Source organism: Notolepis coatsorum (assembly GCF_963971535.1).
Source record: "Notolepis coatsorum genome assembly, chromosome: 11".
Taxonomy (NCBI): domain Eukaryota; kingdom Metazoa; phylum Chordata; class Actinopteri; order Aulopiformes; family Paralepididae; genus Notolepis; species Notolepis coatsorum.
Genome location: NC_140175.1, coordinates 110,300,580 through 110,316,566, shown reverse-complemented (window position 1 = coordinate 110,316,566; position 15,987 = coordinate 110,300,580). Strand labels below are relative to the sequence as shown.

The 15,987-nt window shown below is 43.3% G+C and overlaps 1 protein-coding gene across 1 annotated transcript in view; it reads left to right on the top strand.

Annotated features, from left to right (window-relative positions):
* Nucleotides 1-15,987, top strand: part of apc (APC regulator of WNT signaling pathway) — a 236,617-nt gene that overhangs the window by 68,636 nt on the left and 151,994 nt on the right. Inside the window, exon 2 of the mRNA XM_084325051.1 lies at nucleotides 11,414-11,566. Within this exon, the coding sequence (XP_084181177.1) occupies nucleotides 11,432-11,566 (135 nt within the window). The 5' untranslated portion in view covers nucleotides 11,414-11,431. The remainder of the gene's footprint in view (nucleotides 1-11,413; nucleotides 11,567-15,987) is intronic.

Sequence of the window (15,987 nt, the reverse complement as noted above, 5' to 3'; positions counted from 1 at the left end):
TCTTATTTTCGGTAAATCGTACAAAACATCGGTAAAAATGAAAATATACACTTTGACTGCTGTTTTGATAGGGTTATGGTCTTTACTCTTGGCAAAAAAATAAATAAAAACATTAACCTCTTAACATCCATGAGGACGCGCAACTTTGCTGACCTCTAGCGGCTCGGTGTGCATTTCTTTTGATACTATATACAGATAGAATTAAAGCCCTATTTGTTGCCTGTCAATTGCCCTTTCAGGTGACAAATTCCGTTCAGCGGTTCTCGAGTTACATGCCGATATGTGAGGCGTGCGCCAAAGTACACATTACCACCCCCGACCTCCGGGGGCTCTAGCTCCGTCAATCATTTGGCGATCTCAAAAGATTTTGGACAGGGTTGTAGCCAATGAGGGTGGCTTTTCCAATGATACCCTATGATATGATAATTGGGGATTTAATACGGTCTCTATTGATCGATTTATGATAAAGAAAAGCAGGGTCCCCCTATAGGGGGACTTTAAGGCTTAACAGAGTGCTATATAAATTATTAAAGTGCTATATAAATGCAGTCCATCCATTTACAAAGGTAAAAGAAATGGACCATTTTGAAATGAAATGGCACCATGATGATTGTAGATAAAGATGTTTATACTGAAAAACTATACCGTCAAATATTGAGAACACTGTCAACAAATCAAGTGATTTTTTTAAAATATATTTTGGTCATATTGCCCTAGGATGGCTGGATAAAAGGGGAGGGTGTAATGGTGTATGTATTGACAGTTCTGTTTGAAAATCACCTCAATTTGTACTCGTGTATAATTGGTTTGCTGAATTCTATAAGCTGCTAGTGGTCGTGTGTCTCTCTCTCTCTCCACTTAACGTAATACTTGGGCTGAGGCCAGATCATGCAGCTTGCTGCGACTCCCCAGCGCGTGGAGCAGGCACGGCCCTGAGACCAGAGCAGTGTGCTTCCATTTGTTTTGTTTGACTTGGCTCAGATACAGACTCTGGAGGTCCGTTAAAAGTAGCCATTGTAGAAATCCCAAGTATTTTACAGCTTGCACTGTGCACATAAATGTTGGACGTATTGATGTTCTTGTTGCTTCGGGGCGCTCCTCTTGCACTCACGTTAGTGATGGCGGATGCTAGTTTAAATACTTGATACCAGTCTCGTACCTCCGCCACCATTGAAGTAGTATTAATTCTGCTACTTCTATAGTACTTGTGTGCTGCTGTGTCATCATTGTAAGGGTGACCTCAGTGATTTAAATAAAAGTTTGAATGCAGGATAGATACTTGATGAGAAATCACTGTAACGGTAGTAAAACAGTAGCCTGGATACTTGATGAGACACATCACTGTAACAGTAGTAAAACAGTAGCTTAGATACTTGATGAGACACATCACTGTAACAGTAGTAAAACAGTAGCTTGGATACTTGATGAGACACATCAGTGTAACAGTAGTAAAACAGTAGCCTGGATACTTGATGAGACACATCACTGTAACAGTAGTAAAACAGTAGCCTGGATACTTGATGAGACACATCACTGTAACGGTAGTAAAACAGTAGCTTAGATACTTGATGACACATCACTGTAACAGTAGTAAAACAGTAGCCTGGATACTTGATGACACATCACTGTAACAGTAGTAAAACAGTAGCTTAGATACTTGATGAGACACATCAGTGTAACAGTAGTAAAACAGTAGCTTAGATACTTGATGACACATCACTGTAACAGTAGTAAAACAGTAGCTTAGATACTTGATGACACATCACTGTAACAGTAGTAAAACAGTAGCTTGGATACTTGATGACACATCACTGTAACAGTAGTAAAACAGTAGCTTAGATACTTGATGACACATCACTGTAACAGTAGTAAAACAGTAGCTTAGATACTTGATGAGAGACATCACTGTAACAGTAGTAAAACAGTAGCTTAGATACTTGATGAGACACATCAGTGTAACAGTAGTAAAACAGTAGCTTAGATACTTGATGACACATCACTGTAACAGTAGTAAAACAGTAGCTTAGATACTTGATGACACATCAGTGTAACAGTAGTAAAACAGTAGCTTAGATACTTGATGACACATCACTGTAACAGTAGTAAAACAGTAGCTTAGATACTTGATGAGAGACATCACTGTAACAGTAGTAAAACAGTAGCTTAGATACTTGATGAGAGACATCACTGTAACAGTAGTAAAACAGTAGCTTAGATACTTGATGAGACACATCAGTGTAACAGTAGTAAAACAGTAGCTTAGATACTTGATGAGACACATCAGTGTAACAGTAGTAAAACAGTAGCTTAGATACTTGATGACACATCACTGTAACAGTAGTAAAACAGTAGCTTAGATACTTGATGACACATCACTAACAGTAGTAAAACAGTAGCTTAGATACTTGATGACACATCACTGTAACGGTAGTAAAACAGTAGCTTAGATACTTGATGACACATCAGTGTAACAGTAGTAAAACAGTAGCTGCCTTAGATACTTGATGACACATCACTGTAACAGTAGTAAAACAGTAGCTTAGATACTTGATGACACATCACTGTAACAGTAGTAAAACAGTAGCTTAGATACTTGATGACACATCACTGTAACAGTAGTAAAACAGTAGCTTAGATACTTGATGACACATCACTGTAACGTAGGCCTGCCGCGATAAGCAATAAATCGATTAATTGCCGCGATAATTCAAATTAATGCAATGATTTTGACGGGCGCGATTAATTGCTATTTGCGCGTTTGTTTTAATGAGGCGGAACCAGTGCCCCTTGTCAGTCACTGTCCGTGTTGGGAGGCGGGCCGCTGGCTTTACTACAGAGCAGAGAGCACAGCACAGGAGCTCCGTGGGGCAACACCACATAGCTTAACTACATTTCTCAATAGTGTTGCTCCTTTTAACCAAGTAGCGTTATTTGTAGTGTAACGTTAGCGTTTTAACGTTAGTAGCTAACGTTAAAACTAACTTAAAGTTAGTTGTTCACCAACAATCTCAACATTTGTTTTATCATTAGCTCATGTCGATCTACTAGTAGCATCAGCAAGCTAACGTTAGCTGGCCCCAGTCCACTAGCAGCATGTCGATCTACCAGCAGCATCAGCAAGCTAACGTTAGCTGGCCCCAGTCCACTAGCAGCATGTCGATCTACCAGCTAGGGGTGGGACGATACATCGATCCAGATCGATACATCGATGTAATTATCAACGATCGAATCGGATCGATGCGATGTAATAAGATCGATTCATATCGATACTCTTATTTTGAAAATCCTGTGGCGAGTCTCATAACTGATTGTGTTAAATGGGCATATGATATCATCTCATATCGATCGCAGGCACCTGAATCTAATCGTATCGTATTGTATCGTGAGAGACTTTGTGATATCGGCAAATATCGTATCGTTGTCCAAAGAATCGATATCGTATCGTATCATGATGAAACTGGTGATTCCCACCCCTACTACCAGCAGCATCAGCAAGCTAACGTTAGCTGGCCCCAGCCCATTAGCAGCATGTCGAAGTAGTAGTAGCATCAGCAAGCTAACGTTAGCTGGCCCCAGTCCACCAGCAGCATCAGCAAGCTAGGATAATAACAACAATACTTCCGGTCCGGTCGGTGGGCTTCAAAATAAAAGTCTAAAACACCGGAAAAGACGGAGCGGTGGGCTTCAAAATAAAAGTTTTGGGAAATAAATTTCTCAAAAAAAAATTCTCTAACCGGTCGCAATAATATCGCTTATCGCGATATTTTCGGGGGCAATTAATCGCCCAGCAAAATTTGTTATCGTGGCAGGCCTACTGTAACGGTAGTAAAACAGTAGCTTAGATACTTGATGACACATCACTGTAACGGTAGTAAAACAGTAGCTTAGATACTTGATGACACATCAGTGTAACAGTAGTAAAACAGTAGCTTAGATACTTGATGACACATCACTGTAACAGTAGTAAAACAGTAGCCTGGATACTTGATGACACATCAGTGTAACAGTAGTAAAACAGTAGCTTAGATACTTGATGACACATCAGTGTAACAGTAGTAAAACAGTAGCTTAGATACTTGATGACACATCACTGTAACAGTAGTAAAACAGTAGCCTGGATACTTGATGACACATCACTGTAACAGTAGTAAAACAGTAGCCTGGATACTTGATGAGACACATCACTGTAACAGTAGTAAAACAGTAGCCTGGATACTTGATGAGACACATCACTGTAACGGTAGTAAAACAGTAGCTTGGATACTTGATGACACATCACTGTAACAGTAGTAAAACAGTAGCTTGGATACTTGATGAGAGAGAGGACCTCTCGGCTGGATATGGTTTTAATAGAATTTGAGCCTATATTATTATTTCTGTGTGTTTTGTACAACTAGCCTCATCATCTATAGGACATGTGTAGCGCGCAGAGAGTGGTCCAGGGGCTGGTGATATGTGACATGTCTCTGATAATTTAATAACCAGTGAGTGAGACATTCTCCTTCTCCTATAATGGCCGACAGGCTAAAAATACAGCGGCTCCCGTGTCTCCAGAGATCAGCCTCTACTGTCCTGTCAGCCCCAGTTCATCTGGCTCTGCATGTCCACCACTCCTGCCTTACTGTGTCTGTGTGTCTGTGTGTGTGTGTCTGTGTGTGACGTGTGACGTGTGTGTGTGTCTGTGTCTGTGTGTGACGTGTCTGTGTGTGCGTGTCTGTGTGTGTGTCTGTGTCTGTGTGTGTGTCTGTGTCTGTGTGTGTGTCTGTGTCTGTGTGTGTGTCTGTGTCTGTGTGTGTGTCTGTGTCTGTGTGTGTGTCTGTGTCTGTGTGTGTGTCTGTGTCTGTGTGTGTGTCTGTGTCTGTGTGTGTGTCTGTGTCTGTGTGTGCGTGCCTTTTTTTTTTTTTTTTTTATCTTTTCCCCCTCCTTTTTCCTCCGTTTTTCTCCCATCCCAATGTTAGTCGTTATGCCAATTCCCAATCCCCTTCCTGGTCGCTGCGCACTTACCCCCCACAGTCGGTCTGGGAGAGTGGAGGCTATCACATGCTTCCTCCGACCGACACACGTCTAGCCAATCAACCGCTTCTTTTCACCTGGCAGCGTGGACTCTCACTGAGAGGGTGTAACGACTGTAACGTGTGGAAGGATCACACTACTTAGATCCTATCCGCGCTTAGCAGGCGCCCCGACCGAACTGTAGGAGGCGAGTACTCGAGTAAAGGATTACTCACGGCCGTACCTAAGTACTCCAGTAAAGGATTACTCACGGCCGTCCCTCAGTACTCCAGTAAAGTATTACTCACGGCCGTCCCTAAGTACTCCAGTAAAGGATTACTCACGGCCGTCCCTCAGTACTCCAGTAAAGGATTACTCACGGCCGTCCCTCAGTACTCCAGTAAAGGATTACTCACGGCCGTCCCTCAGTACTCCAGTAAAGTATTACTCACGGCCGTCCCTAAGTACTCCAGTAAAGGATTACTCACGGCCGTACCTAAGTACTCCAGTAAAGTATTACTCACGGCCGTCCCTCAGTACTCCAGTAAAGGATTACTCACGGCCGTCCCTCAGTACTCCAGTAAAGGATTACTCACGGCCGTCCCTAAGTACTCGAGTAAAGGATTACTCACGGCCGTCCCTAAGTACTCCAGTAAAGTATTACTCACGGCCGTCCCTAAGTACTCCAGTAAAGTATTACTCACGGCCGTCCCTAAGTACTCCAGTAAAGTATTACTCACGGCCGTCCCTACTCCGGGCCGGGGAGAATAAGATCCTGCCGCTCTTCAAACCGTGGCGGATCATTTGTCCTGACGTTGGTTCAGCTGCAGCCTCCAGGACCGCCTGGCTTCTGAATGATTTAATGAATCTAATGAGGAGCCGACAGCACTCGGTCCGTTATGGGCCGTTTGTGAGCAGCAGCACAGGAAATGAAACGACAGCCATGATTGGCCGTTTCCTCCGTCAGCGGTGCGTGATGTTGCTGCAGGACCAGGACCACCACCTCCGTCAGCGCTGCGTGATGTTGCTGCAGTGCAGGACCACCTCCTCCGTCAGCGCTGCGTGATGTTGCTGCAGTGCAGGACCACCTCCTCCGTCAGCGTGATGTTGCTGCAGGACCAGGACCACCTCCTCCGTCAGCGTGATGTTGCTGCAGTGCAGGACCACCACCTCCGTCAGCGTGATGTTGCTGCAGTGCAGGACCACCACCTCCGTCAGCGTGATGTTGCTGCAGTGCAGGACCACCTCCTCCGTCAGCGCTGTGTGATGTTGCTGCAGTGCAGGACCACCACCTCCGTCAGCGTGATGTTGTTGCAGTGCAGGACCACCTCCTCCGTCAGCGGTGCGTGATGTTGCTGCAGTGCAGGACCACCTCCTCCGTCAGCGTGATGTTGCTGCAGTGCAGGACCACCACCTCCGTCAGCGGTGCGTGATGTTGCTGCAGTGCAGGACCACCTCCTCCGTCAGCGTGATGTTGCTGCAGTGCAGGACCACCTCCTCCGTCAGCGGTGCGTGATGTTGCTGCAGGACCAGGACCACCACCTCCGTCAGCGGTGCGTGATGTTGTTACAGTGCAGGACCACCTCCTCCGTCAGCGTGATGTTGCTGCAGTGCAGGACCACCACCTCCGTCAGCGTGATGTTGCTGCAGTGCAGGACCACCACCTCCGTCAGCGTGATGTTGCTGCAGTGCAGGACCACCACCTCCGTCAGCGTGATGTTGCTGCAGGACCAGGACCACCACCTCCGTCAGCGTGATGTTGCTGCAGGACCAGGACCACCACCTCCGTCAGCGTGATGTTGCTGCAGGACCAGGACCACCACCTCGACCGGCCCGTCGGAACTCAATACTTTTATGGTCGTCGATCGAATTGCTTCAATACTAGTTGGCCTGTTCCCGACTAAGGATTTGTATAGTCGACTTTGATATATATATATATTTTTTTTATCATTCCATTTGGGCTGTGGGAGGGGGGGGTGCTTAACCCTTTCACTGCCACACTACAGAAGGTTAACCCTTTACTATCACACTACCGACGGTTACCTGCTGTTGTGTGGCAGTGAAAGGGTTAACCTTCTGTGTATTGTCGCAGTGAAAGGGTTAACCGTTTGGTAGTGCGGCCGTGAAAGGGTTAATGTCTGAAGGAGTCGACTGAAGGCTTCTTGTCCAGTCCACTGACAATTGGTCCACTGATGGATACATCTTGATATTTGTCTAGTCTAGTGTGTTCATTAGATGGTGAAATCCTCTTTCAGTGCCTCTGTGCCTGTTTTCTTAGGCAGTTAGCCTCTGGTATGCGTGCCATTAGCGTTAGCCGCGCTTCTAGGCCTCTTTTCTTTTGGAAAGAATGACAAAAAAATAATATTATATATTATTTATCATCCGACTAAGAGGTCGACTACGGCTCCTTTTTGATCGATTAGTCGACTACTCGACTAATCGAGGTCAGCCCTAAACGCTAGTATTGCAAAATTCTGTTGTATCGAATGACTGTGTACCTAAGTAGTTCATCTCATCACTGTCGGTGAGCTAATAAGCATGTTTTGTTCACATTTAGATGAGATTAGATTAAAATTTATTGTCATCATACAGCACAAGTACATTACAACGAAAATAAGTTTGGCATCCAACCAGAGTGCAAATGTAGCAGTAAAGTGCAACAGTAATATATACATGTACAGGATATTAAACTGGGTACAAAATATACAAATTAGTACTACCGAGTGTAGTGCTAATCAGTGCAGAGTGCTAGTATAATTAATACAGTGGTACAGGAGGTGTAAAGACACTATGGTAGTAGTAGTGTAGTAGTATAGATATAGTATCTACAGATATGTAAAAGGACTATGTGCAGGAAAATATGGACAAAGTGTGGAATAGGTGGTGAGAATAAATATATATATATATATTATGTACTGTATATACAGCATAAGGGGTATTTGCAGGTGTATAAGTATAGATGGGTTATATGCAGTTATATGCAGACAAATGTATATATATATATGTAAATATAGAATATAAATATTTCTTCTGTTCAAACACAATCCAAAATGTAACAAGGTATTGAAAAATGTCAAACGATCCCCAGCCTCACGCACCACTGCTGCATGTGTGTAGAGACAGCCCTGGAGAGATCATACAGGCTTATAGCTCATAGGGCTCAGGAAGGTGTGTCACACAGAGCACCGCGATGCACGGCCTTCTGGGAGATCAAGCTGCTGCCTGTGCAGGCGAGTAGAGGATGGCCGTCTGTGTCGCCGGGCAGATGTCTGGGTCAGAGGATGGTGTTCGAAGAGCTGCTACAGAAAATGTCACAACAGTGTTTCCCACAGGATTTTGTGAGACTGTGGTGGTGGGTGAACCTCGGCCCCTCTAGGGCATGCCCCCCCCCCCCCCCCCCCCTATCTATGATCTATGATGAACTTTGTGCTCAAAACACAAAATCGACTAGAGCATACATTTGAGCCATCAAAGAAATGAAGCAAAAGTGGTAAACCTGTGTTGAACTGGTTTATTTTTAGAAAACAAAAAGATATACTGGATTACTATTACGACTACTACCACTGCCAATACTACTGATACATCCCTATTGGCAAACTTTATATTTAAACAAATATTTAAAAAAAAATATATATATTAATAAAATAAATGTAGTTCATTATAAAACTGTGGCGGGACCAATTAGACTGTGGCGGCCCGCAACCCGCCAAAGATGGTGACTGGCGTCCGGGGCGATGCGTAACAAGCGACTAACTTCTCTCCTCTCCCTGAGCCCTATAGGCTAATCTATTCCCAATATTGATAGGAAAGGCTCTTATCAAGTTATCAAGTAGGACATGACTTTGAGCTGTGTTGTCCAGTTAGACTGTTATTAACTTATTATTAGTGCTGTCAGGCGATTAAAAAATTTAGCTAATTAATTACAGGATTTGTAATTAATTAATCAATCTAATTAATCGCATTTTAATCGCATAACCATTTTAGGCCTGATATTCTATATTCTATAATCATATTTCAAATGGCATGTGTCCGGATGGCAGAATTCAGTACTGTATCTACAAAACCTTCTGTTTAATCATCTTCCATTTATTCATTTGCTTAGATTTTTCAGGTCTGGTAAATTTTAGCATGGTGTTATTCACAGTCAAAGATAAAACATTTTTTATTGATATTCTCATTTGGTTCATTACAATTTACTCAAGCCTAGTAACAGACGCCGTATTTCTGACACTGGGAATACATTCCCTGAGATCCATAGATGTCCCTAGAATCGGATACCAAGAACATGCAAATGACCATATTAAAGAAAAAGTCTGTAAATGTGTATTCAACCATTATCTGAATAAAAAAAAAAAAAAAAAAAAAAAAAAAAATCTAACCCTAACTAACCGTACTGTCATGCACTTGTCCTAATAAACTAACCTACACTGTAGCACTCAACACTTTGATGAACATTGTTGCTCAGCTGATAGAGTTGTGCTCTTCCTGATGGCTTGTCGTACAGAACTTGTAAGTCGCTTTGGATAAAAGCGTCAGCTAAATGACTAAATGTAAATGTAAATGTAAATGTATTCTATGTTCTTATGGAATGAATGAGATACATATTTTTTTTATAAAAATACATATCTAATTTTTTATTATTATTATAATTTTTTTAGTTAATTTTCACAACGAGATCATTTGCAGTGTAATTCATTCATCTAATTAACGCGATAAACTGACAGCCCTACTTATTATTATTATTATTATTATTATGACTTCATGTTTTTTAGGGTTTTCATTTGTTTGTTTGTGGCCTGACAACCATCTTTCATTTCCTGTTTTGCTGCATTATTCTCGATTGTTAAGTGCCTTTATCTGTGTTGTGACTGATCACATCCTCCCACTAACCTAGACAGTGGCTCTAGTTGTGTGACATAATGGACAGCCTTGACCAAGCAGTCGGAGAGAGCAGTGTAGCATGGAGTGTGTTGGCTAGTAGCTGCAGAGCAGTCCAGTGAACATACTCCCTGTGTGAGTGTGTGTGTGTGTGTTAGTGTGTGTGTGTGTTAGTGTGCCTGTGTGTGTGTTAGTGTGCCTGTGTGTGTGTGTTAGTGTGCCTGTGTGTGTGTTAGTGTGCCTGTCTGTGTGTGTGTGCCTGTGTGTGTGCCTGTGTGTGTGTGCCTGTGTTTGTGTGTGTGTGTGTGTGCCTGTGTGTGTGTGTGTGCCTGTGTGTGTGCCTGTGTGTGTGTGTGTGCTCATGTCAGGAAGTAGTTAATTATGTAAACACTGTAAAATGATTACCTGTGAAAGCTATTCAGGCCGTTACTACTCATTGATAGCATTGATAAAACTGTAATGAACCGCATGGAGGTGTGCGTTTCCACGAGCTGGGATGTATTGACGTGTGTACTGTACGTGCGCGTCTTGTGTCCAGGCCTGGTCCAATATTTGTGCACCGTTGTAGGATTATTTATGACCTGTAATGAGGTGTAGATATGAGTGGATGTGTCTCGTAGGACTGACCTGAGAGTGTCTGAGCTCCGGTCCCTGCCCATCGCTGCCAAACTCAAGATTTGTATGTTTTTTTTACCCCTCCAGCAAGAAGCCAGTACTAGTACATCAGCAATATCTTATAGAAATCATTTTGAGTTATTCTCAGACATTTAGAACTTTCAGAATATCTATCTACAGTACCACACCACCATTTCCCACGGCATTGAAACTTTGCACACGGGAAGAATTATTACCGCTAAAGCTTTGGAGCAAAAGAAAAAAGTAATCGGGGCGGCTTCAGTGTTCCTTCAGCGCTGCGTGCAGGGCGTGACATTAACACCCGCCCCCCGCCAAGTGCGGGTAGAATTCGGCAGTGGTGGGTAACTCTTGTCACTCTTACCAGCCACTCTGGCGGGTAGACCGTGCAGCGGCACCGTTTTAGAGTCGTAGTGAAGAGTCTCTCTCTCTCTCTCTCTCTCTCTCTCTCTCTCTCTCTCTCTCTCTCTCTCTCTCTCTTTTTTTTTCTCTCGGAACGCAGTGTGCACTTACTTGCGTTGCCCGTAATGAGTCTCTCTCTGTCTCAAGTAGCCAAACCTTACACTATAAAAACGAACTGGATATTTGGACAGAGTGTGTGTGTGTGTGATTTTTGGCTGATGAAAATGCTGAGTGGCTAGTGACTTTGGAAATCCACTAGCCACAGTGGCTGGCGAGCCAAAAAGTGAATGTCAAGCCCTGGCTGCATGTATTAACAGTCTGTCTGTCTGTCTGTCTGTCTGTCTGTCTGTCTGTCTGTCTGTCTGTCTGTCTGTCTGTCTGTCTGTCTGTCCCTGTCTGTCCCTGTCTGTCCGTCCGTCCGTCAGGAGGTAGTCCAAGATGTGTGCAGCAGGCGTCAGTGTGTCTTCAGCGCTGCATGTGTTAACAACCTGTCTCTGTCTGTGTGCAGGTCAGGAGGTAGTCCAAGATGTGTGCAGCATCGTATGATCAGCTGCTGAGGCAGGTTGAAGCCCTGAAGATGGAGAACTCCAACCTGAGACAAGAGCTCCAAGACAACTCCAATCATCTCACCAAGCTGGAGACAGAGGCCTCCAATATGAAAGTAAGTTTGGATGTACACCACTTCTTTTTATTTAAATACACCACACTACTACTGCTGCTACTCACATTCAGATTCCGATTCCTTTATTAAGCCATTTGTGTAAAAACACATTGGTAATTGTTGCGGCATTACAGTGTATGCATTTGTCCATAATCTTTTTCACAGTAACAACAACACCAACACAGACACAGGACAAAAAAACAGTGCAGTGGAGGATTAATAATTTAAATATATATATATATATATATATATATATAATAGGGCTGACCTTCGAATATTTTTTTGGAATTCGAAGCTTCTGGGGTGAGAGACATATATATATTTTTTAATGTTGTGGGACTTGTACAGCACTTTGTTCAACTTTGTCAGTGCTGTAAAGATTAAACCTTTTAAAATCTTAGACAAACAAAACACTTTGCTTTCATGAAATATTGTAAGCCATCATTTGAGGCTTTATAAAAGCAGCACAATGAACACAAATCTGTCAGTGCCGAGTCCGACCTCATCTTAAATAACAAACAGCATTGCTTGTTGTAGTTAACAAAGAGAGGCACAGTTGATTTTGCACAAAAAAAAATAAAAAAAATGTAATAATCGAATTTTATTTTCATATTCGAATCCCATGCCCATCGAACGAAGCTTCGAAGTATTTAAGACAGCCCTAATATATAAAGTGCAGAGTTCCAGTAAAGACCAGTGCAGTGCAGTGTCATTGTGCCAGTGTCACTTGGGGGCGGGGGGGGGGGGGGGGGGGCTGAGGCATTGATCAGCCTGGCGGCTGAGGGGAAGAAACTGGGTACTTGTTCTTGTAATCACCCCATACCCATGTCATGTATGTACTTGCGGTGTGATTGTGACTAGCGTATCTGAGCTGGGTTTCTACCGTTGGCATTTCCATACCTAATTTGTTAGCACATTGAACAAGGCCCAGTGTGCATAATACCGCTTGTCGTACATCTCAGTTGTCGGGAGAATATTGGCCCCTTGTGAACCGGGGCTCCTCTCCAGCGCCCAGCAGCCTGTGATTTGTTTTAGCGGTTGGCGTGTGTCTGTGCCAAATGCCTGGCTGAAATTTTAGGAAGTAATTTATGGAGCCTCTAATCCTGGTGCTCTTAAATTAGAACCTGGGGAAGAGGATGATGTAAGAAGGAGAGGGAGAAAGAGAGAGAGAGAGAGATTCCTTCTCTCATTTTGTAACCGGTTTTCTCTTCCCATTGCTCTTTCTCAATCTCTGCTAATTCCACCCCTCCCCATCTCTCACTCACTCACTCACTCACTCACTCACTCACTCACTCACTCACTCACTCACTCACTCACTCACTCACTCACTCACTCACTCACTCGCTCTAGCACTAGCCCGGTCTTACTGTAAGCACTAGCCTGGTCTTACTGTAAGCACTAGCCTGGTCTTACTGTAAGCACTAGCCCGGTCTTACTGTAAGCACTAGCCTGGTCTTACTGTAAGCACTAGCCTGGTCTTACTGTAAGCACTAGCCCGGTCTTACTGTAAGCACTAGCCTGGTCTTACTGTAAGCACTAGCCTGGTCTTACTGTAAGCACTAGCTGGTCTTACTGTAAACACTAGCCCGGTCTTACTGTAAACACTAGCTGGTCTTACTGTAAGCACTAGCCTGGTCTTACTGTAAACACTAGCCTGGTCTTACTGTAAGCACTAGCCTGGTCTTACTGTAAACACTAGCCTGGTCTTACTGTAAACACTAGCTGGTCTTACTGTAAACACTAGCCTGGTCTTACTGTAAACACTAGCTGGTCTTACTGTAAACACTAGCTGGTCTTACTGTAAACACTAGCTGGTCTTACTGTAAGCACTAGCTGGTCTTACTGTAAACACTAGCCTGGTCTTACTGTAAACACTAGCCTGGTCTTACTGTAAACACTAGCTGGTCTTACTGTAAGCACTAGCCTGGTCTTACTGTAAACACTAGCTGGTCTTACTGTAAACACTAGCTGGTCTTACTGTAAGCACTAGCTGGTCTTACTGTAAACACTAGCCCGGTCTTACTGTAAACACTAGCTGGTCTTACTGTAAGCACTAGCCTGGTCTTACTGTAAACACTAGCCTGGTCTTACTGTAAGCACTAGCTGGTCTTACTGTAAGCACTAGCCTGGTCTTACTGTAAACACTAGCCTGGTCTTACTGTAAGCACTAGCCTGGTCTTACTGTAAACACTAGCCTGGTCTTACTGTAAACACTAGCCTGGTCTTACTGTAAGCACTAGCCTGGTCTTACTGTAAGCACTAGCCTGGTCTTACTGTAAACACTAGCCTGGTCTTACTGTAAACACTAGCCTGGTCTTACTGTAAGCACTAGCCTGGTCTTACTGTAAACACTAGCTGGTCTTACTGTAAGCACTAGCCTGGTCTTACTGTAAACACTAGCTGGTCTTACTGTAAACACTAGCTGGTCTTACTGTAAACACTAGCTGGTCTTACTGTAAACACTAGCCTGGTCTTACTGTAAGCACTAGCCTGGTCTTACTGTAAACACTAGCCTGGTCTTACTGTAAACACTAGCTGGTCTTACTGTAAACACTAGCTGGTCTTACTGTAAACACTAGCTGGTCTTACTGTAAACACTAGCCTGGTCTTACTGTAAACACTAGCTGGTCTTACTGTAAACACTAGCTGGTCTTACTGTAAACACTAGCTGGTCTTACTGTAAACACTAGCTGGTCTTACTGTAAACACTAGCTGGTCTTACTGTAAACACTAGCTGGTCTTACTGTAAACACTAGCCTGGTCTTACTGTAAACACTAGCTGGTCTTACTGTAAACACTAGCCTGGTCTTACTGTAAACACTAGCCTGGTCTTACTGTAAGCACTAGCCTGGTCTTACTGTAAACACTAGCTGGTCTTACTGTAAACACTAGCTGGTCTTACTGTAAACACTAGCTGGTCTTACTGTAAACACTAGCCCGGTCTTACTGTAAGCACTAGCTGGTCTTACTGTAAACACTAGCTGGTCTTACTGTAAACACTAGCTGGTCTTACTGTAAACACTAGCCTGGTCTTACTGTAAACACTAGCTGGTCTTACTGTAAGCACTAGCTGGTCTTACTGTAAACACTAGCTGGTCTTACTGTAAACACTAGCTGGTCTTACTGTAAGCACTAGCCTGGTCTTACTGTAAACACTAGCTGGTCTTACTGTAAGCACTAGCCTGGTCTTACTGTAAACACTAGCTGGTCTTACTGTAAACACTAGCTGGTCTTACTGTAAACACTAGCTGGTCTTACTGTAAACACTAGCCTGGTCTTACTGTAAACACTAGCTGGTCTTACTGTAAGCACTAGCTGGTCTTACTGTAAACACTAGCTGGTCTTACTGTAAACACTAGCTGGTCTTACTGTAAGCACTAGCTGGTCTTACTGTAAACACTAGCTGGTCTTACTGTAAACACTAGCCTGGTCTTACTGTAAGCACTAGCTGGTCTTACTGTAAACACTAGCTGGTCTTACTGTAAACAGTAAGTATCCCGGTGTACGTGGTGCATTACTAAAATATATACACAGCCATACAGATTAGTTACAGTGTGTAACCTTAACGACAGGAGAGTGACAGGAAGTGACAGACTACCACCCATTTGAGACCTACTTGTCCTCTTGACCGTCGGTGCCTGAATCAATACAGCGTGTATTGATTTATATTTTGACGCTGTACTCTGCATCATTGTAAATGAGGGCCAGGCCTCAATGATTTTTCGAGTATAAATAAAAGCAATAATAATAATACCACCAGAATTCTGGTCCAAGTTTTGGTTTCACAGCCATTGACCTAGTAAAATAGTAGTTTATGAAACTTTATTATTATACCGGTAATTTCAATTTTTTGTTATCATTCCTAGCTACTGTATATGGCAGGAAACTAGGACACCACCTCCCATGGATCCATTATGACAACGTAAGATTTCATTATGAATTAAATATTCATGCCAATTGGTTTTAAATGGATGGGTACTGTAACTGAGGGGTACAATTCCCTGACTGTATTGAGAGTATGGTATTATTAAACCACTACTTAGTTATGTACTTTAATTACTGGCCATACAGTACATGAATATATCTGGTGAACACCCACACAAGAATACGGCAATGACACATAAAGTTCTAGTTAGAGGGATTTATTATTATTAGAGCAAGCAACGGTAGGTTACAGATTGAGAATTATACTTGCGCTTGTAAGGCGAAGAACACTTAAAGCAGGTCAAGAGCGTAAGTCCATGAGAATAGTAAGATGGGTATAAACTGACGCCACCTGTAGCATAGCAATTACATAAGGCACACTAGTACCAGCTGGAGACACTGGGGGGTTCCCTCCGGGTGTAAGCCGGCAGGGTAGAGGAATGTTCGGGTGCAAAGTCTGGGTCAACGAGGAATAAAGAAGCTCCAGCTACGGGAGT